A 21,957-nucleotide genomic window follows, 5' to 3' on the forward strand; every position below is an offset into this window, starting at 1 on the left:
CACACATGGAGGTGCTCAGAAGAGTGAGTCAGAGCTCAGACTTCCTGTCCTAGTTTTCTGGATCTTTCTGGGGTGCCTGTCCTCATGGCCTTGCTCAGGCCTCAGCACCTAAGATGAACTACCTCACACGTGGCATACAGATACTGGGGTAACTACCAATCCTACCCTTGCAGTGGAAGGCACTAGGGGCCACAGAGCCACACATTCATCAGCCCCAGTAGCTCAGGCAGAACAGACAGCTTAAGAGAGGTCATCAGCTCTCCATCCCAATGCACCCAAGCCCCATGCAGCTGTGTAGGTCACCTATCAATCTCACGCACCCTAGAGCTTCATGGATGTTTCATGTCCCCAGGACATGAGTGGGAGGAGCGAGGGTTCGTGTGCACCCAGACCTCTAAGCCCCACGAAGCAGGAGCCAATGCTCCATCTCAGCGATGAACCAGGGGTCTTTATATTACTTGAGTCTACTGCCCCCACATTGCAGAGGAGTACACATTGTAGATGAATCTAGGCCCCCACAATACAGTCAAGTCCAGGGTCCTGAAGATGAATAACATTGCTCTGACAGCTGGACGATGGTGGCGCATGCCTTTAATCCCAGCACTCGGGAGGCAGAGACAGGCAGATCTCTGTGAGTTCGAGGCCAGCCTGGTCTACAAAAGCTAGTTCCAGGACAGGCCTCAAAGCCAAAGAGAAACCCTGTCTCGAAAAAACAAAACAAAACAAAACAAAAAACAAGAAACAAAAAACAAAAACACACAAAAAAAACCACACACAAAAAAAACCCCATTGCTTTGATAGTGACCTCAAGGGGCAGCCCTCATCTCCAGGTGCGCTGCCTGCCATCCTAATAAGAATCTGAATCGAAATGAATCTATTTATAGTCCCTAATCAGCAGAGCAGAGGTGCCCAAATCCTATCCAGGTCCCAGGTAGAACCAAATCCCACATAAGGACACCCAAGTGCTCTCCTTTCTTTCTTTATCACTTCTGGCCCCTAGCCTAATCTAGAGATTCAGGTGCAGGTGGTCAGGAAGCAGTGCCCAGTGAGTCTCTGCCCAGTGCCCGTGAGGTCAGACCCATGGTCAAGATTTGAGCTGTTCCGTTTTCACATCCCTGAATCTAAGCAGAGGACCTGCAGATGCTGGGGTTCCAAGAGCCCAGTGTTGTATTGGGACCAAAAGTATCTACTGACCCAGGGTAGTGCTATGGCCAGGTTTCTTTCTAGCTTTGCCCGAGCCAGGAACCTCTGTGGGCATTTCCTCCTAGAGGGGAACTGGGGCTGGAGATAGCTCAAAAGTTAACAGCGCTTGGGCATCATAGGGACTGTCTACTCACCTGCTCAACTTTTGGTTGTTTGCAACTTTTGGCCAGTACAGAAGAAGCTGCTATGAACATTCCCCAATAGTCTGCAGACATGTGGTGTAGACACATCCAGGTTTTCACAAGGGAAACTGTTTCAGGCCCTTCTAAGTTCCTCCCCTCCAACCTTGCTATTTCTGTGTGCGATTCTGAGCCCCAATTGATCCTTTACCACCCGGGACAACTGAAGAGTCAAAGTTAGGAGCAGCCAGGTTGCATCTGAGTTCCTGGACTTAATAGCTGCTCAGGCATAGGTAGTGGGTGCTCAGCCTGCCAAGTATAAGCATGGTGGGCTCCGTCCACACCCAGACCTCTCTGACCTTGAACCAGGAAGGTCAGCATGACCCTCCCTAGCAGCTGAGCAGTTACGTCTGGGCGTCAACATCCTTCCATTTAAAGTGTCCAGTCCAACTCTGCCACTTTGCCCTCTGGCCTAGAGTTCAGAGATTGGCCCTAGTCACGAATCAACTGTGTGTTGCAACCCAAGTGAGGAATTCAGAAACTCCCAATTCCCACAAGCATCGTGTGCAGCCGCCTCCAGTCCCCTGCTGTGCAGCCCACCCAACATCAACTACACCTTAGCCCTTCGTCTAGACCCAGGCCACAGCCACAGACCCAATTCAGCTCTCAGGTTCCTACCCAGGCCTAGCTCCTGTCCAGCTCCCAGCCCTCAAGCAACCTCCAAGCTTCATATTCCATACGGATTTTCCACCTGAGGACGCAACAAAGATGGGTGGGTAGCGGGTGCTTATTTGGAAGTTAATGGCCTCCCTGGAACTGACCACAAGACAAGTTCATGAGTACAAAACCTTTAAAGATTGACAGTGACTTCTCTCCCCACCCCCTCAATTTCACATATCAGGGGAGGGGGAAAATCTCTGTCAGGGTCAGCAGAGTCTCTCAAGATCTGGGGTCCAGGTCTGAGTGCTGTCAAAGGGTACCGGTGGTCTCTATGAGGGTCCGAGGTCAAGCGTTCCCTTCTTGAGGATGATGTTTCCATAGAGTGCCGTCTCCCTGCCAGAGGGTCAGGGTGCTGAAACTCTAACTTTGCCCCTTTCTACTTCTATCCCTCCTGCTCAACAATGTTCAGGAACTCTGCAGCACAAGTCCCTCCTGTCTTCCTGGGCAGAGCAGAGGTAGAGGCAGTTCCCGGGGCCTGGATAAGGACTTGCCCAAGTCACCTGGACGCGGTAGAAACTCACCCGGTTGCGACCACAGCAAAAGCTTTTTTTGCACGTTCATAAAACTCAAATCTCTCTATCTTCATCAGAGCTTTCTGGAAGATAAAATGGCACGGTTGGAGGGACCTTGCCCGAAAGTCCTCTGGGTGGCTTCCTGAGTTGAGTACTCCACCAGGAAATAGCTAGGAGGTAGCAGCAATGGAACCCTGTCCTTCTAGGTTCTATTCCTCTGGGAGGAGGAGGAAGCAGAAGAGGCTTGAGTGGAGAGGGAGGATGCTCAAAGGGAGGTGGCCACAGGCTCAGATACACCTCTGGCATCTGTACCCCCATGATTGACTTTTCCTGAGCCTCTAGGAGACAGAGGGGCCCATTCTCGGGGCTGCACTCACCTTGCAGCCAGCTGTGAGCAGAAGGGATTCATAGAGGTTCCATATTGGGGTCTGCAGGCCCCTCTCCTTGTCACTGGGCACCAGCTCCATCACAGCAGCCTGGGGAGACAGGGATCAGCTCTGTGGCCCCAGGCACCTCCAGGGTTCCCCTGAGACAGGGGGCCCTTTAGGGGTGTGGGGTCATATGAAGTCTGGCAAAGAGGAAACTGAGGCTCAGCTCAGCGCACAGCTTTTGCTCCTCACCGGGCTTTCCACATAGGTATCCAGGGGCAGCAGCTTCAGCACAGCCTCCAGGAGCTGTGGGATGGCCAGGCCTAGGAGGACACGGAGCTGGGGTCAGGCCTCTGTTCTCATCATGACCTGTAACCCCGCCTGTCTCAAACTTTCATTTTGGGTCACAGTAAGCAACCAGTTAACAGGAATGAGGGGCCAGGACAGAGAGGGCACAGAACCAGGACCGGGTCTATCTACAGTGCTCACCATCTGCTCGGATCTCTACGGGCCCACACTGGCAGATGGAGGAAGTTGGGAAGTTTGCATCTGCAAGAACTGAAGGGAGAGAAGGTGGTGTGGTTCTCCCTCCCAGATGATCCCCTCACGTATCGCACCCACACATCCTTGTGCATTATCAACACAGCCCACCATCTGGGATGTCCAGATGCCCGGTCAGTATATCCTTCCCACTCCAGTTAGTGGGGACAGATCATGGGTTACTCCATTAGCTCCCTTCAGAGCAGCAGAAAAAAAGACACTATATAAAGGAGGCAATGAAACCAGTGACTGGGAGGAGGAACCAATATTCTCACCCCAGCCTTTGGCGGTCGGGTCTTGTCCTAGGGCACCAGGCCAGGGCCAGAGAATCCAGCAGACCTCAGGGCAGCCTGGGAGACCACGTGGGAGGTCTGGGAACTATCTTGCTGCTGAATTTGGAACCTGGTTTGCCCTTTCCAGAATTCTGCGGCCTGAGCCAATGGTAGGCTTCAATTCAGCCTTTTTTCTGAAGCAACCGGATGCTTCCTGTTCTGAAGAGCAAGGTGACGTAGTGTCCCAGGCATTCCTGGACTCTGCCGGTCAAGGGCTCCCCGTGCAGACCGCACCGCTGCTAGAGGCCACGCTGCCGGCTTGTCTTTCTACAAGCTCACCTATCTCGTCTCCGTGACCCATCCGAGCAAGTGCGAATAGCAGCTCCGGCGACAGCACCTTCGGGATGCCCTTGAGCATAACCATGGCCGCAGAACTGGCGGAGTTGGGGGCAGGGCGGTGCCACACGGATAGGGGCGGTGCCAGAGGAGAGGTGGATCCAACCGCTGGATAGCTGTGTCTGGCCCTGGGTAACGACGCAAAACTCTGAGGCCTGGCAGATTGTGGGAAAGTTCAGAGAGCAAATCCGTGTGGGGAGGATAAAAATGCCAGAGAAGCACCCTTGGCCCTAGGATATCTGGTGCCCCAGCTCAGACGGCTCTGATATGGCCACTGCTGCCCAACTTGGTGGCAGTGATGAGTGAAGGGTGAGAAATAACATTTCTGCTTCAGTTTGGAGGCAAACCAGGATAAAGGCAAAACCAAATCAAAATTCCCAAATTGTACTGGGGCCAGAAACCAAATAGTTTAAAGAAGCTGAGAGCTTCATCAGGGTTTGAGGGAGCTCCTTTTGGGGACAATCTGCATACACTCCATTTGTCTCGAACTCTCTGAAGCCAAGGGTATGGTGGGTTCCTGTCCCGCCAGGGTGGAACCAGTGAGTTTAGCGCACGCGTGTGCGTACACACACACACACACACACACACACACACACACACACACATACACACGTCTGGGTGTGCTATGTTAGGCCCAGTGTTGAAACAGAATCTCCCACCGAACATCTTAAACACTGTTTCAGTTTTCAGGACAAATAACTGAGGTGTATGCTGAGAGCAGGAACGAAAATTAAACCAGCGAGAGGTTGGAGAGATGGCTCAGTCGGTAAGAGCATAGGTTGCTCTTCCATAGGACTGGGGTTTGGGGGCTCACAACTATTTGTAACTCCAATTCCAAGGGTTTTATCGGCCTCTTCTGGCCTCTGAGTCATCAGGCACACATGTGGTACACAGACATAATTGTAGGGACACCATTCATATGTATTTTTAAAGTTAAAAACAATTAGCTAATAAACCAATTAACTCGATTTCAAGGTTTCTCCTGTCGAGTGGTCACCTCCTTGGGCCAATCAATGGCTAACACACACTTCTCTGAGTGCCCAGGTTTAATAAGTGAACATTAGGACTGGAGAGATGGTTGAATGGCTAAGAGCACCAGCTGCCCTTCCTGGACCTGGGTTTAATCCCCAACACCACAACTATCTGAAACCCTAGTCCCAGGGAATCCAATGTCCTCTTCTAGGGGGAGAGTGGGCTTTGCCAGGAGAAAGGCCCTGAGACTTGGGTTCCAGAATAGGGAGCTTTGGTTGAGAGACAGTGTGGAGTGATCGCACCAGTTACCATGGTCTGGGCTGTGTATTAACTTCATAAAACAAACTTTGAATACTTGGAAATAATGTATGTTTTAATCTAGAGTTCAGATAGGTCTCAACTCTCACCCCTCCCACCCTTTGTTTGTTTGTGTCAGGATCTCACTATGTAGCCCCAGCTGGCCAGAAACTTGCTATGTAGATCAGGGTGGCCTTGAACTCAGCGATCTGCTGGCCTTGCTGCCTGAGCGCTGGCTGGGACTAAAGACCTCCCCTCTCCCCGCACTAGGTGCCTTTTATGCAGATGCCCAGAGGCTCAGAACTGGAGAGTGCTCCCGTGCAGATCTCCATTCTCACACTGGCAGGGGCTGGAGAGCAGCCCTGATGTTATATTGCCACAGGAAATAGATGGCCATTTCCCCACACTGAAGCTCTGGGCAAAGCAAACGTCAGGGCTAGTGCAGGTCACTGTCCTACTGTCTGTCCATTTCAGCCCGGACAGTGAGAACCTGGACACTGTCAATATGTATGACCTGGCTGGGGATGGTGGCTTACAACTCTAGTCACAGTTATCATGAAGGCTGGAACAGGACTGTCCACAAGCTCAAGACAAATATATAGTGAGCAATATATTAAGATGGCTTAAAAAAATATATTACATAACTGTGAGAATGGCAAATCCCCACATCAGCATAAAACATCAGGCTTTTTCTGTTTGTTTTGTTTCAGTTTGTTTTTTTCAAGACAGGGTTTCTCTGTGTAGCCCCAGTTGTGCTGGAACTCAGTCTGTAGACCAGGCTGGCCTTGAACTCACAGAGACACATCTGCCTTTGCCTCCTGAGTGCTGGGATTAAAGGCCTGCACCACCACTGCCCAGCAAACACCAGGCTTTAAACAAATGTACCACATCATGAATGAACTCAGACAGTATTTGTCTTAGTTTAGGCTTCAACATGCTTCAACTTAAAGGCTTGTTGTTCTGGCCTCTGTAGTTCTAGAAGTTGAAGCAAGGCAGATGTGCTGTCTGGTGAAGACAGACTTCCTGGCTCGCCTTCTCATTTCATCTTCACAGGGAAGGGGTTGCAGGCACTCCCTTGGGGCCTTACAGACCCTCGTATGAGCTCCACTCACCTAGCATTCTAAGCCCACCACTTTTAGGATTTTAACACAAGAGCTCTGGTGGGGGATGCTGTTCATAGCCTTGTGCAAGTGAAATAAAGACAAAAGAACAAATACTCTTAATTCCACTCATGAGGAACCTGGAGTCATCACATTCTCATAGAAAGTAAAAATGCTGGTGTAATGGTCTGTCCTGTCCCTTTAAAAGATAAGCCCTGCCCCCTCTTTCCCCGCTCCCCACAGGCTTTCCTTTCCCTCTTTCTCCAGAAGAGGCAGTTTCTGCCTCTCTCCCTTCTTCCCACCTCTCCCCTTCCCGTTTTTCTCTCTCTGCCTTCCCGTCTCTCCCCTTCCCTTCCATAACCCACTAAACAAATATCCAACCTCACACTGCATGGTGTGCCTATCTGTCTCTGTCTCTTACCAGCCATGCAGCTCCCTGCCTGGGACCACAGCTCCTTGTGGCCCGCTGTCCACTGCAGCCACTCGGGGGAACCTGCGGTGTTTTATTTTTACCATAACAACTGGTGCCAGGGGCTGGGGGTGGGGTAGGGAGTCAGTGTCTAATGGAGACAGTTTTAGCTTGGGAAGATGAGGTTCTGGAAACTAATGGGGGGATGGCTGCACACGGATATGAAAGTGCTTGATGGTGTACTCAGATGTGGTTAAGATGGTAAAGTTAAAAACGCACAAATAGCCGCCAGGTGGTGGTGGTGCACGCCTTTAATCTCAGCACTCAGGAGGCAGAGGCAGGCAGATCTCTGTGAGTTCAAGGCCCATTCTATATTGTAAGTTCCAGGCAGCCAGGGCTACGTAGTGAGATGCCATCTATAAGAAAATAACAGCAATACGAATTAGAAAACACATTCATGCCGGACGGTGGTGGCACACGCCTTTAATCCCAGCACTCGGGAGGCAGAGGCAGGTGGATCTCTGTGAGTTCGAGACCAGCCTGGTCTACAAGAGCTAGTTCCAGGACAGGCTCCAAAACTACAGAGAAACCCTGTCTCGAAAAACCAAAAAAAAAAAAAAAAAAAAAAAAGAAAAAGAAAAAAAAGAAAACACATTCATTCTCCAGAGACAACTATAGGTGAGCTGAAACTGAACTGACATAGTCGCTTTAATTGAATTATTGTGCACTTGGAATCAGCAGACAGGGCAGGGTCACTTCCCACTTGAAGCCACATCCTGAGCCGTGCACTGTTGACACTGTTGACAGCGCACAGGGGTATGTATGGGTGGCCCAAGCATGCACCTGCCTCTGAAGTGAAGTAAAAAAAAAATAAAAAAATAAGAAATCAAGACACCTTGAATGCTTCCCAGATTTCTGATTTAGACTGTGAGAGATTGACTTCCAACACTGGGGAAGGCTGCAGGCCACACCACGGGTACCTGAGCTGTGGTTACAGCTCCGAAGGCTTTGGTAGGAACTGTGGCCTACACTACCCATTAGGACAATTTATTTGCCTTTCAATTGACAGGCTAAGCTTTCCTCTCCAACATGGCACAAGGCTCAGCTGCCAGTTCTCAGTGGTCTTTGAAGTTGGCCTTCCTTTTCTCCACAAATGCAGACATTCCTTCTCTCCGGTCATCCTGGAAGGAAAAGGAAGAAGGGAGGTGAAGTCTGCATCTTCCTATTGGGCCCCGTGGATGACGCCTGCATCTCCAAGGTTCTCTTATGTTCTCCTCCTTGCCTGTTTGCCAAGCTCATCGACAGGGCAGTGATTCTGCAATGGGCCCACCTGCTGCCCATGAAAGATGGTATTCTCCACACACAGTGCTATGCTTAGGGACAGGGAGGTGTATACCACACAGGACACAGTCCTTCAGGAGGCATGACAAGAGCACCAGTAAACCCATGTCCATAGCCCCTCTGGATTGGGCAGGGCGTGAGCTGGGACTCTTGGGACTCTTTCACAGAACTGTGGGGCAGCAACAGAACTTTGCTTTACACCTGCCTCTTCCTTAGCCTGTGGATGCACGATGTGCACACTTCTTCACTTCTTCCTCAGGGGCCCGAACCATTTAAAATCTTTTTTTAATTTTTTTTAAATTTATTTAACTTTATTTTATGTGCATTGGTATGAAGGTATCTGATCCCCTGGAACTGGACTTACAGACAGTTGTAAGCTGCCATGTGGGTGCTGGGATTTGAACCTGGGTCCTCTGGAAGACCAGCCAGTGCTCTTAACCACTGAGCCATCTCTCAGCCTCCTCTTTTTTTTTTTAATTTTTAAGTGTGTGTGTGTGTGTGTGCGTGTGTGTGCGCACGCGTGTGCTCGTGCATGCACGCAGACAAGTGCAGGTGCGGCACAGAGATCAAAGGTGTGATATTCTGGAGCTGGAGTGGCAGGTGATGGTGAGCCAGCTGATGTTCATGTTAGGAAGTAAACTCAGGTGCTCTGGAAGAACAGTACATGCTCTTAACTGCTGAGCCAACTCCCCAGCTCCTTAAATGCATGCGTGTGTGTGTGCGTGTGTGTTAATAAAACACTTAGCGCTGGGACAGTGGTGCAATGGATAGCGCATCTGATAATCAGAAGATTCTTGATTCTTTCTTTTTATTTTTGGTTTTTCAAGACAGGGCTTCTTTGTATAACAGTCCTAGCTGTCCTAGAACTGGCTCTTGTAGACCAGGCTGGCCTTGAACTAACAGAGATCCACCTGCCTCTGCCTCCCACGTGCTGGGATTAAAGGAATGCACCACCACTACCTGGTTAATCAGAAGATTCTTTAAAACATCTAGACATGACCTTCTGATAAGAGGTAAACTGTAGCCAAGCAGGGTACCACACTCCTTTAATCTCAGCATTCAGGAGGCCGGGGCAGGCAGAGCTCTGTGAGTTCAAGACCAGTCTGGTTTATATAGTGAGTTGCAAGCGGTCAGGACTACATAATGAGACCTTGTCTCAAAGTAAGCAAACAAGGAAAATAAAAAATAGGGGTTGGTGGTAGACAGCAGTTAAAAGCACTGCTACTCTTGAAATGGGATCTGGATTTGGTTCCCAACACTTACACAGTGGCTCACAACAGTCTCTAACTTCAGTTTAAGGTGCCCTAGTGCCCTTTTCTGGTTTCTGCATGCACCAGACATGCATACAGCGTATTTACATACACGTAGGGAAAATGCTTATACATATAGGATAAGCAATATTTAGAGATGGTTTCTCTGTGGCAAAGGCTGGTCTCAAACTCCTGGACTCAAGCAATTCTCCTTGTCCCCTGGCTCCTAAGTGTTGGGACTACTGTGCCCAGCTATGAACTCCACTTTAATACAGAAGCTGCTGTTCAGTGGTGTAATGCAAGGGCCCCTTTGCAGAGCTACATTCTCCACTGCTTCTGCAACAGAAATGAAGTGGAATGCTAAGCAGAATACTTGGTACTCACAGTGGCAAAGGTTGAATAGAAGAGCTTCTTCTCCAGCTTATTCCCTTCTGTTAAGGTCATTTCGAAGGCTGAAAAAGAAATCCTGAGGTCACAAACTAAAATGCTGAATGTGGGGGTACCCATGTCGGACTGTGACCCATAGAAAATGAAGTGTGGAATGTGGGGGTACCCATGTCAGACTGTGACCCATAGAAACCAAAATGCTGAATATGGGGGTACCCATGTTGGATTGACTGTGACCCGTAGAAAATGAAGTGTGGAATGTGGGGGTACCCATGTTGGATTGTGACCCATAGAAACTGAAATGCTGAATGTGGGGGTACCCACGTCGGACTGACTGTGATCTGTAGAAACTGAAATGCTGAATGTGGGGGTACCCATGTCGGACTGTGACCCATAGAAACTAAAATGCTGACTGTGGGGGTACCCATGTCGGACTATGACCCATAGAAACTGAAATGCTGACTGTGGGGGTACCCATGTCGGACTGTGACCCATAGAAACTGAAATGCTGACTGTGGGGGTCCCCACGTCGGACTGACTGACCCGTAGAAAGGGCTACAGGCTGTGTGGCCTCCATGCTGATTTAGCTCTCCTCACTTTTCAAGTGCACCACCCGTGCTGAGGTAGCCGCGGAAACAAACTGCTCTCCTAAGCCTCCCAAACACCTTGGTGGCGTCCAGAGTCCTCAGAAGGCAGAAGCACCAGAACTGAACAAAGGACAAACAGCAGGATCTGTCCAGCTATGAGGACCCGAGGTAGCTGATAAAGCTGAACACAGAAGCCCAGGAAGCACGACAAGCAGAGAGAATGGCTAGGTAGCAGGGACAGCACCTGCCTGGGCTTCTGTGCCAGCACAGGACTCAGATGCTCCCTGCATGCTCCACACACAGCTGCCTCTATAAACATCAGTGCATCTGCTCATGGCCAGCAGCAACCCTGAAGGGCTGCTGTCCACTCTGGAGGCAGCACAACCTCCACATCTTTTGCCCCCAAGCCGATTCTACAGAGCAGAGACATAGTAAATGCTGAGATAAACTATTACATTAAGACTCCATTCCTGGGGCTGGAGAGCTAATGCAGTGGCTCAGAGCACTTGAACTCTTGCAGAGAGAGCTGGCGTTCCCTTCCTGGAACCCACAGGGAGGTAAGGACACAACTGTCTGTAACTCTACTTCCAAGAGATCCCTTGTCCTCCACTGCACCATGCAAACATGATGTTCATACCCATATGTACCCAAACACTCACACACATAAAATAAAAATCAATAAAATATCTAAAATAACCACAAAAACTCAGGTTGTTGTACCTATTTGACAAGCTGGGTATCCCACAAACCCTTGTGACTAAGGCTCTGCGAGATCTGACGCCCTCTGCTGGCCTCTGTGATGGGGACCAGTATGTTCAGGCTCTGCGAGATCTGACGCCCTCTGCTGGCCTCTGTGATGGGGACCATTAGGTTTAGGGGAGAAATTAACTGTGGTAAGCTTGTAAAAACAAAATTACTTTTTAACTTGTATAAGCCATGAGGAAGTTGCTCCTACCTCAAATATACTCTGTCAGGTGGCCCGAGGTGGCCACTTCCTGGTGCAGTTGGACTATTCTTAAAAACTTGCTGAGCCGGGCGATGGTGGCGCACGCCTTTAATCCCAGCACTCGGGAGGCAGAGGCAGGCGGATCTCTGTGAGTTCGAGACCAGCCTGGTCTACAGAGCTAGTTCCAGGACAGGCTCCAAAGCCACAGAGAAACCCTGTCTCGAAAAACCAAAAAAAAAAAACAAAAAAAAAACAAAAAAACTTGCTGATTGTTGCAAAAAATATTTCACTGCCTCACAGGCTAACTGTTCAGTTCTGCTTTTGTATGAAATGCTTGCTTGCTTGGAAGGCTGAGGCACCCGTCTGTCTGTTACACAATCAGGCCTTACCTAGAGAATTCTCTCAGGTTGGGTCCTAGACAATCTCTTTTTGATACAAAGTCTCTAATTTACTAAAACCGAAACTTGAGTCAGACTGGTGACTCTCTGAACAACCCCAGAGCCACAAAAGCCTCCACACGCGAAAGGTACACATACCCACACACACATACACACATGTATATAGTCTCATACACATGCTAATAAATAACGTAAACAAGACTCCAAGCTTGGTGTAGTGATACATGCCTACAATCCCAGCAATGAAGCAGGCGGATCCAGAGTCTGAGGACAGCTTCAGTTATAGAGGGAGACCCTGCCTCAAAATCCAAACAAAGGGCTCTGCCACAGGGCTCGGTGGATAAAGCCATCGTCGCCAAGCCTAACAACAGCTGGAATTCAATCTCTGGAACCCATATGGTGGCAGAGACAACTGATTCCTCATGTTAGTCCCTGACCTCTACATGTGCACTGAGGGATGACCTCCTTAATAAATCAAAACGTGAAATAAAGAGGTAAATAAATGGGTACATCTAAAGAGAGGAAGAAAAGGACGAGGCAGCTCTGAGGAAGGCCGGTCAGGCCAGCTTCAGGAGCTGAGGGAACTGATGAAGATTCTTCATGTGAGCTGCGCTACTGCAGACAGCAGCGACAGCCCCTTTGCATAACCAGAGCATAGGTGAGGAGGGAACCCATTCAATCCAGGCCCCCAGAGACAACTTTCCCTTGAACCAGTGACTTCCTATGGCTCCATTCTTGGTCTTCCCTCTGTACCTGACGCTGCATTGCCAATATGTCTTAGGCCTGGCCCCAGTCTTGGGTCCTGGTATAAAAAGATACTCAGAGTATCTTGACAGAGATTTGAATGACCAAAACCTGGAACACTATGGCAAACTGCAATCCTGAGAACTTTCCCTTTGCTGCCTGGGACAAGGTCGGGAAATTTGGAACCTCCCAGCTTCATCTATGCAATTCTGAGGACCCTCCCACTTGCTGCCTGGGACAAAGTGGGGTGATTTGGGACCTCCTAGCTTCATCTGTGCAGTTCTGAGGATCCCTCCCACTCGCTCTTCCCAGAAGACTCCTACCTGCATTCACAGATTCTTTTGCCATGGCTACTATAATTTTGGAATTGCCGGCGATTTTTTCTGCACATTTGATTGCCTCTTCAACCAGTGTTTCAACAGGAAAAATCTTGCTTACAAGACCTAAAAATAGGAAAAGTATGACTAGCACACAGAAACATCATTGTCCACTTCCTTTGGAGCCCAGTGACACTGAAAGGCCAGTTCTGAGTCCTAAACACGGGACGGCTATCCCTAGCAGTGGGTGACTGGGCTCTCCATGGCCAGATTCCAGTCCCTGAACTCTTAAGTTGCTCAGGTCATGTTCTCTACAAGAGAACCTGAGGTCTATGGTCACTGCCAAGGGCAAGGGAAAAGACTGGCCTTTAAGGGTCTTCGAGGGCAGTGGGAAGAGAAGTTATTGTTTCTTTCTTTCTTCCTTTCTTTTTTTGGGGGGGGGGGGCTTTTCGAGACAGGGTTTCTCTGTAGCTTTGGAGCCTGTCCTGGAACTAGCTCCTGTAGACCAGGTTGGTCTTGAACTCACAGAGATCCACCTGCTTCTGCCTCCCAAGTGCTGGGATTAAAGGCACGCGCCACCGCTGCCTGGCGAAGTTATTATTTCTTTTTTTTAAAAAATATTTATTTATTTATTATGTATACAATATTCTGTCTGTGTATATGCCTACAGGCCAGAAGAGGGTACCAGACATCATCACAAATGGTTGTGAGCCACTATGTGGTTGCTGGGGGATTGAACTCGGGACCTCTGGAATAACAGGCAATGCTCTTAACCACTGAGCCATCTCTCCAGCCCCGAAGTTATTATTTCTAACCTGAACATATGTTGCCACTCTCTTGTGCATAACATATTTCAAGATATAAAACTCAGTGCCAGAACCTTAGGGCTCCAATGCCAGGTACCCATGGGGACACCAGATGTAGCCCGAGCCTCCCCCAACTCACAACATCAGATTACCCACCTGCTTGCTTAGCATCCTGGGCTGAAATGCGGTCACCAGTGAGGACCATCTCCATTGCTAATGACTTGCCAACTGCACGAGTGAGTCTCTGAGTGCCCCCTGCACCTATAGGGAGAGATTTGTGGTCTCAGCTGGCTCTTCGTCATGAGCCATTGAGAAGAAACCCAGGTCTGGGAAGCAGCTCAGTGACAGAAGGTTTAGCATGCATGAGACCCTGGGTTCTTTCTCAGCATCAAAAAGGAAGAAAGAAAAACCACATTGGCTCTTTTCCTACAACCCTGGATGGTTCTAGGTTTCCCTGAAAACACGTGCTAGACCAGATCCCAGTATCAGCCTCCTTCTTTGCAGACCTGAACAAATACACTGAACTCACTGCTCAGGATCTCAGAACAAGCCTGGTCAAGCCCAGAGAGCAGTAGAGGCCTCCTCTGAGCATGGCCTCTTCCCTTGGGGCTCAAATCCATTCTCTTTGAGGGTTCACCTTCTACCAGGTCTGTCAGGTGGCCCCTGAAGAGCAATGGGATTGTTTTCTTACAACATCTCAAGGCTTTCCCAGACAGCGGGGACTTTGCTACAGTCTGATAGGGACTCAGGAAGGCCACCTGACCTGCTACGCCAGTGACACAGGAGTGGACAGAGCCAGAGTCATATGGGACAGAGTTTTTGATGCAAGCCCATGGCTAATCACCTCTGTTCCAAGCTTCAGGTATATAAAACTCTTAAAGGTATATGAATCACGAGCAGAAAGAACCGCCGTGGCTAAAAGCCAGTGTCAACTGTGTGTGATATTGTCAGATTTAGGATGAGAATATTCATAAGAGCTGGGCACGTCTGAGGCTTGCAGGCTGTGCTGAGCTTCATGGGCTCTGTCCTTCAGGTGCTGGTTGGCAGAGAGAAAACTGAACAGACAAGAGTCGTCCATCTGGGGCCTGTGGTTGGATGCAGCCACGGGGCTGAGTCTCAGGCTTGCCTTGTTACAGCTGACACATTCTCACCTGGGATGGTCCCCAGCAGGATTTCTGGCTGTCCAAACTGGGCTTTCTCACCGGCATAGATGATATCACACATCATGGCAAGTTCACAGCCCCCACCAAGCTGAAAAAAAAAAAGTTCAAAAAAAGCAGGTGGATTTTACCAGAGGAACCAAGGCAGAAAGTCACTCTATTGGCTTAAATAACTTTTCAAAATCCATGAAATAGTCAGATAACAGCAAATGTTAACCTAGCAGAAGGAAACTAGATTAAAGTGGTAGAATAAATAGAAGAGAGATATTGCTTAACAGGGACTTGTAGACTTTTATAAAAAGGGCCAGGCAGTAAATATTTTTGGCTTTGTGGTGAATAACTCAGCATATCATAGTTGACTCAAAAAAAAAAAAATCAGCTAGAGAAGACAGGGGCATGAATGTGTGTGGTTGACCAACTCCTAGGGATGGGTTTCATTAAATAATCAGCGTGTGTAATAAATCACACGGTGTTTCCATGGGTTAAACTAGCCCTGCATGTCTCAATGGCCTAGTGAAGCAGGAACCCTAGTGGGCATAGAGTACTCACACATGTAGTATCGCATTCTGCAGCAATTAAACAGAAACAGAAAAGCTCATTCACACATCTGGGAATTAGTCAGTGAGACTCCATCAAACAAAGCAGTTCCCGAAAGACACCGTGGGCCTTTCAAAGACACAGGTCTCTGCTATACTTGACTTGCACAAGCCCAGCTCCGTCCGCCCTGCACAGGAGACCTCTGGGACTACTAACACTTACAGCATAACCATTGACAGCTGCAATGACCGGCTTCCTGACCCGGGTGATCTGGTCCCAGTGGCTCAGGAACTTGCTGGAATAACAGTCCTGGAGTGTCCGGTTCTGCATTTCCTTGATGTCCGCTCCAGCTAGAGGCAGAAGTGAGGTTTCAATTACCAGACGTCAGAGAACTTCTCAGTCCTGTATTCTGATGTGCCAGCCCTGGGGGCATTTCCCATAACAGTGGGAACAGCTAATACATGGACTAACAACTCACCAAGCTATCTGTTATGAGAAGGTGACACTGGGGGCTGTGGTGGGCAATGGATGCTGGATACACTCGGAGGAAAACGGGCTTATGCCAGTGATTTCACCTGGCCAGTAAGGACCTGAGCATACCTGAGTGTTCAAAATAGAGACCTGCTCTTCTACCCAGCCTACTTAATATGTAGTATATCCTAAGCCACCCCTCCCAACACAGAGATACTGGTCCATCTTGCCGCTTGCCACAGGCCACAGCATCCCCCTACCCTCTACCACCACGGCTGCCCAGCATACCTGCAAATGCCTTCTCCCCACCAGTGAGCACAATGGCCCCCACAGCAGGATCCTCCTCGAAGGTCTCCAGCGCTTGGTTGAGCTCCTCCATCAGGCCATTGCAAAGTGCATTGAGCGCTTTGGGGCGGTTTAACTGGATCAGCCCCACACTGCTGTTCTTTCCTTTTTTTTCTGTGACGATGTACTGAAAATTAGCACCTAGATCAAGAGGACAAAAGAGAATTGCCATCATAAAGATATTAAAGGCACTGTGGTGGCTAATCTTGGTTGTCAACTTGACCACATCTGGAATCAACTAGAACCCAAGCAGCATTGGAAGTGAGAAGACCCAACTCTAAATCTGGGCCACACTTCCTGGTGGCAGCCTACATAAAAGGACATAGAAGAAAGCTTTTGTTTTTGCCTTTCTGGCCCTCACCCTCAATGACAAGCTCATCCAATCTAACGGCTTTCCTTCTGCAGTTTTTGAACCTACTTCTTTGGAATTACAATGTACACTGAAGACCCTCAGCTCTCTAGGACTTCCCTGGGCTCCAAAACCAGATTGGGTCTGCTAAAATCTGCAGTCTCTTGGACTGAAGGCCTCCTGAATCCTTAGTCTTTCGCTCAGGAGACAGCCATTGTTGGACTGCTCAGACTACCACCTATAAGCCACTCGAATATCCCCCTTTAATAATTATGTATATTATATGTTAGCAAATATAATATATATTCATCCTATCCGTTCTGCTCTTTCACTGAACCCTGACTGATACAGGTGTAGACAGGGAACTCTATATCATACAGCCTCAGCTCTGGCTGTGATCTACCCAGGCATGGTGGCAGTGGCACAAATCTTTAATCCTAGCACTCAGGGTAGCAGATGCAGGGGTATCTTTCTGAGTTCCAGGCTAGCCTGATCTAGTTCCAGGTCAACTAGAGAGCTACATAGTAAGATCCTGTCTCCAAAAAAAAAAAAAAAAAAAAAAAACAACAAAAACAAAGCAAAACAACAAAACAAACAAAAAAAGAAAATAACAAAAGAGAAATCCCTTGCACAGAGCACAGTCCGCCCCTCCCCCCAAATGCCACCACTTCCCAGACCATGACACCGGGTGAGAGCAGAACAGAGGTGGATGTAAAGCACCATTAGGTGACCTAAAGGAACAGCCAATTCAGACTTGGGTGGGATGTGCAGTCCCTGGACTTACAGGGAGGAAGATTAGCCTGATAGTGAGGGTCCATGTTCTGCGTGTTTTATTTCTTAACACAGGGCTTGTCTTGCAAATTTGGGGTAACTTAAGTGTGAGGTGCACTGTTGAATGGTAGGATGCCTGCCATTTAGGGGAGCCAGGACATGTTGAGGTGCAGAAGCCAGGGCATAGCCAAGAATTTCTGGTAACACAAGAGCACTAGATGAATGTAGTGATATATTATTTGTAGTTTGATAAATAAAGCTTGACTGAAGACCAGAGGCAAAGCTAAAGCCACTAGAGGTCAGGCAATGGTGACACCCAATTTTAATCCCAGGATTTGGGAGTCAGCCGGGTCTCTGTGAGTTCAAGGCCAAGATCAGGGTAGAAACAAATCAGGTGGTGCCGGCTCACACCTTTAATCCCAGCTCTAGGGAGTCACACACCTTTAATCCTAGTATTAAAGGGACTATAAAATGGGAGGAGACAGAGGCTTAGTCTGCTCTATCTACCGTTGCCCAGTCTTGGTAGAGGTTAGATTTCTCTAGAGGCTTGACTGCTTTTCTGATCTTTTGGATTGGACCTCAATTTCTGTCTCTTGGTTTTTTTATTCATGTTACAGACGTCTGCAGAAGAGTCCAGCCCAGGAGAGAGAAGGGAGGAACTACCAGCTGGCTGGGGAGGAAAGTGGGTGTGTCAGTATGGGTTGCGCTGATTGGACGGCGTGAAGGACAGGCTCGGGAGAGGGCAGTGGACCGAGGAGGGACTGGACAGGAGGCACTGTAGACAAACTTTTCCCAATACTCTGGCTGTCTTGCTTAACCTACCTTCACATTGTCTTAAAGCTACCTAAATGCACATGGGTTTCACAACCAACATGCATGCTCCCAACAGGCCGCTTGTTAAAGTTCTGGGTTGAGAAGCTGCCAATACACCCGGGGCCCTCTCATCAGGCACGGCTTCTAGGTGCCAAGCTCGGGTTGGGCTTATAAAGTGAGACTAAGGTCAGATTGGAGGGGTATGTAATTGGGTAGGGGTCAGGCGAGCAGTGTAGGTGGGGGCTCCGAAGGAGCTTCCAGCTAGGAATCTGGGTTTAGGTGTGGGGTCTAGGTATTTCAGAGTCATGCTCTGGGAATGCACGCTTGTGGAAGTGGAAGTCAGACAAAAAATCTGGAGTCAGGAGCAAAGTTCTAGGATCAAGTGAGGGTACATGCAGGCTGGGGTTTAGAAGCCAGCCGAAGGCTGCGGGTGGAGAGTCCACCCAAAGTGGGGTGACAGATTCCGCCGGTGTCCCCACTCACCCGAAGCGAAGCGCCGAAGTTCTGGGCAGCGGACCGAGGACAACAGCGAGCTGCAGGCTCGGGGAAGCAGAACACGCAGAGCAGCCATGGCGAACACACACTAGCCTGGCGGCAGAATCGTCCCGCCTGCAGAATCGCTCCGCCCCAGATCCCAGGCTAGACGAGACGGAAGCCGAAGGGACTGACGGGCGACCGGGGCGGGGTGATGCAGTGGGCGGGGCGGGGGTGGTCGCCTTGAGTAGGCTGCTAATTGCACGCGTTGGTGGTGTGTCATGGCTGGTGCACAATACCAGGAAAGAGGCTGGAAGAGGCAGCTGTGCCTTTTCCCCTGCGCTGGCCGGGTGCTGTAGGTTTTGATCGCTGGAAGGCGCGATTGTAGACGTAGCCGTAGAGCGTAAAGAGGAGAGGCGTTTTGTTCAGCTTTGCGACAGGGTCTCAATACATAGCTTTAGCCATCTCTTGCTCTCACAGAGACTCCTCTGCCTCTGTCTCTCAAGTGCTGGGATTAAAGGCATGCGCAACCACACCCCGCTCGAGAGGCATTCTTGGCAGCTAACTAGCTTCATAACATTGAGGTTTTTACTACAAGATGAGACGATTTCCATATACTTAAAAGAAAGCCGAGGTTTTGCTCATGTAGATAATCTTAAATTATAACTTTGAAATGTTTAACAAGTATTATTCTGGCCTTTATTTGTATTCTTACCCTGCTCCTGCAAACGCTAGATTAGAGATAAATGACAGTACCTTCAGACAAAAACAAAATTTATAATTTAAATGACAGTACCTACAGATAAAAACAAAATTTAAAATTTAAAGAAAACAATTCCAAACCAAACTAAAGTCAGCAAGCTTTATTTCAAGACTAAGGTAGAATATAAGCAGAAACAGATCACCAACAAACCTTTGCTGATGAGGGGCTCTATATTATTAACATGAAATGGCTCAAACACAGGGTTTATCTAGCAACCCAGGGCTGGTGGTGAGGTCAGGTGACTACCATTCTCTGAGTTTAGGGACAAAAGAAGAAGCAACTGAAGAGTAGGAGTATTGTATTTGTCAGCGTTCTCTAGAAGAGCAGAACTGATAGAATATATGTATATATATATATATATGTATATACACATATGTACGTACACACATATACGACTAGAGTGACTTACAAGCTGTGGTTCAGTTAGTACAACAATGGCTGTCTCCTGATGAAAAGTCCAAGAATCCAATAATTGTTCAGTCCACAAGGCTGGAGGGCTCAGCTGGTCTTCAGCACAGTCAGAATCCAGAAGAAGTAGGTTCTAATATCAGGGAAGGAATGCCTCAGCAGCAGGATATATGAACTGGCCAGTGAGAATGAGGTTGAGCGGGCAAAAAGCAAAAGTTTTCTTCTATGTCCTTTATATAGGCTGCCACAAGAGGATGTGGCCCAGATTTAGGGTTGTCTTCCTACTTCAAATGATCCAGTCAAGAAAAGTCTCTCACAGATGTACCCTGTGATGTAGTCACATTGGCAAACGAGAATAGCTGCCACAAGTATCAACTGGATTTCACGAGAAACTTCTGTTTCAAAGAAAACCATCAAGATTGGAGACACAAGACACAAGAGGGATGAGAGAAAAATTCTCTGCAAGTCTTACATCTGGTAAAGGTTTTGTACCTAGAATTTATAACATCCTATCCAACCCAATAGTAAGAGGTAGCTAAACTACAAAGACCAAAGGACGAACATGCTTTTCTTCGAGAAAGATGTAATGTCTGAGGGACATGAGAAGATACTCAACATCAATAATCTTTAGAGAAATACAAATCAAACCCACTTCTTACCTATAAGGCTGACTAAAAAGGCTGTCAACAGTGAGTGTGGGAAAGCATGCTGAAGAGTTGGAGCCTTCAACATGGGTGGTGTTGGGGGAAATTTTCTGGAATAAATACTTGGACACCAATGGAGGCGGAGGGGAGGAGATGTTGCCAGTGGACTGAAGCCAGGACAACTCCTGAAAGCCTTTGAGCCAAGGTCTAGTTTGTATTCTCATTTTATACTCTAAGATCACAAGGTGGGTGGGCGAACAAGCGAGGTTTTCCTGATGCTTAGGTGGCAGCCAGCAGGTTGTCAAGGGGAATGACGCATTGTTACAGCTGTTTCTCTAGGTCATTCTGTTTCAGAAAGCAACTGAAGTCATGCTGTCAAGTAGGCAATACTGGTAATGCTTTGAGTAAATCACTAAATAAATCAATACATCTTTAATAATTGATCTTTCCTACTTTATTTGACTCCAGTGGCGGGAGTACAAATTGGTGTGGTCACTTTGCCTTTGTGAGATGTGTGTGTACATGCTGGAGATTGAACTCTGGCCTTGCACTACACAGTCACAGCCCCCAGCCCTAAGAATGGCCACTTTGGAAAACAGCTTGCCATTGTCTCAAAAGTTAAGCCAGGGTTTTTTATATAACCCTTGCTGGCCCGGAGTCTGTCTATGTTATGAGGGTGGATTTTTCTCTCCCTCCTGCCAGCTCCACAGGGAGACATTATTAATTATAAAAGCTTGGTTGATAGCTTAGGCTTATTACTAACTAGCTTTTACAACTTAAATTAACCCATTCATTACTTTTACTCTGTACTGCCCATGTTGTTTTCCCCTCTGTCTCTCTAGCGACTCTGTCTTCTTTTTCCCAGCTTCCTCTGTGCCTGGAAATCCTGCCTAGCCATGGGCCATTCAGCTTTTTATTAAACCAATCACGGTGACATTTCTTCACACCGTGCAAAGAAATATTTCACAGCATTTTTTGTCTCACAAATGCTGGCATTAAAGGCATGTGGCACCACACTGGGCTAATGGGTGCCTTTCAACATGTTAGAATATACTGCGGGGACTGAGGGGATAGGTCAGTGGTATCATTCTTGCCTAGCATGCACAAAGACTTGAATCCCACCCTCAGTATGGCATAGATATGATGAAAGGGGGTAAGTACCGATACACGATGTAACGTGGAAAAACCTTGAATGCATCATGATCAGCGACAGCCACACACAACGACTTCATCCTGTTTCTTTATATGAACCGTCCGGAATAGGGTGATGGAAACATTTTGAACTTGGTGGCGGCTGCACAACTCTGCCAGTGTGCTGAAAGCCGCGGGCTCATACACGTCACGTGGGTGAAGGACACACAAATTCTATACCGATAAGGCTTTCTTTACAACAAAATGAACACGCCTAATTATCATCTGTGGTGTCACGCATGGCTCTCCTGCCTTCAGACAAGCAAGTGACTGTATCTGCCTGAGCATGTGACTACCCCAGCTGGAGGACAGCCTTATTGATTCAGACCGTGGTGCTCCATCTAGTG

At 48.4% G+C, this 21,957-nt stretch overlaps 2 protein-coding genes across 3 annotated transcripts; both read right to left on the minus strand.

Moving 5' to 3' along the window:
- Positions 1-2,154: 2,154 nt before the first annotated feature.
- Fuom (fucose mutarotase) lies at positions 2,155-4,229 on the minus strand. 2 transcript variants are annotated; one of them, XM_075972682.1, is made up of 6 exons: positions 4,074-4,229; positions 3,412-3,480; positions 3,175-3,245; positions 2,932-3,030; positions 2,564-2,637; positions 2,155-2,375 (listed from the first exon to the last, which is right to left on the minus strand). In XM_075972682.1, the coding sequence occupies exons 1-6, from the start codon at positions 4,156-4,158 to the stop codon at positions 2,312-2,314; spliced, it is 462 nt and encodes a 153-aa protein (XP_075828797.1). In that variant the 5' UTR covers positions 4,159-4,229; the 3' UTR covers positions 2,155-2,311. The 2 variants fall into 2 exon arrangements, with proteins under 2 accessions (XP_075828797.1, XP_075828798.1); XM_075972683.1 differs by lacking the exon at positions 3,412-3,480 and having other exon boundaries at positions 4,074-4,211.
- A 3,358-nt stretch (positions 4,230-7,587) lies between these two features.
- Positions 7,588-19,111, minus strand: Echs1 (enoyl-CoA hydratase, short chain 1). The gene is made up of 8 exons (XM_075972681.1): positions 18,614-19,111; positions 16,141-16,338; positions 15,604-15,731; positions 14,836-14,935; positions 13,841-13,945; positions 12,885-13,004; positions 9,884-9,951; positions 7,588-8,089 (listed from the first exon to the last, which is right to left on the minus strand). The coding sequence occupies exons 1-8, from the start codon at positions 18,699-18,701 to the stop codon at positions 8,024-8,026; spliced, it is 873 nt and encodes a 290-aa protein (XP_075828796.1). The 5' UTR covers positions 18,702-19,111; the 3' UTR covers positions 7,588-8,023.
- Between the last annotated feature and the right edge of the window lie 2,846 nt (positions 19,112-21,957).

This window comes from Microtus pennsylvanicus, chromosome 5, assembly GCF_037038515.1.
Source record: "Microtus pennsylvanicus isolate mMicPen1 chromosome 5, mMicPen1.hap1, whole genome shotgun sequence".
NCBI classification, from domain to species: Eukaryota; Metazoa; Chordata; class Mammalia; order Rodentia; family Cricetidae; genus Microtus; species Microtus pennsylvanicus.

Excerpts from the sequence above, each read along its gene's own strand:
- Fuom (XM_075972682.1), bottom strand. The coding sequence starts at position 4,158 with ATGGTTATGCTCAAGGGCATCCCGAAGGTGCTGTCGCCGGAGCTGCTA. Across the intron at positions 3,031-3,174 it reads ATACCTATGTGGAAAGCCCG|GCTGCTGTGATGGAGCTGGT; the intron begins GTGAGGAGCAAA and ends CTGTCTCCCCAG. Across the intron at positions 2,376-2,563 it reads TTTGCTGTGGTCGCAACCGG|GGAGACGGCACTCTATGGAA; the intron begins GTGAGTTTCTAC and ends ACCCTCTGGCAG.
- Echs1 (XM_075972681.1), bottom strand. The coding sequence starts at position 18,701 with ATGGCTGCTCTGCGTGTTCTGCTTCCCCGAGCCTGCAGCTCGCTGTTG. Across the intron at positions 15,732-16,140 it reads TGGGGAGAAGGCATTTGCAG|CTGGAGCGGACATCAAGGAA; the intron begins GTATGCTGGGCA and ends TTCTGCCTCTAG. Across the intron at positions 8,090-9,883 it reads TCTATTCAACCTTTGCCACT|GATGACCGGAGAGAAGGAAT; the intron begins GTGAGTACCAAG and ends TTTTCCTTCCAG.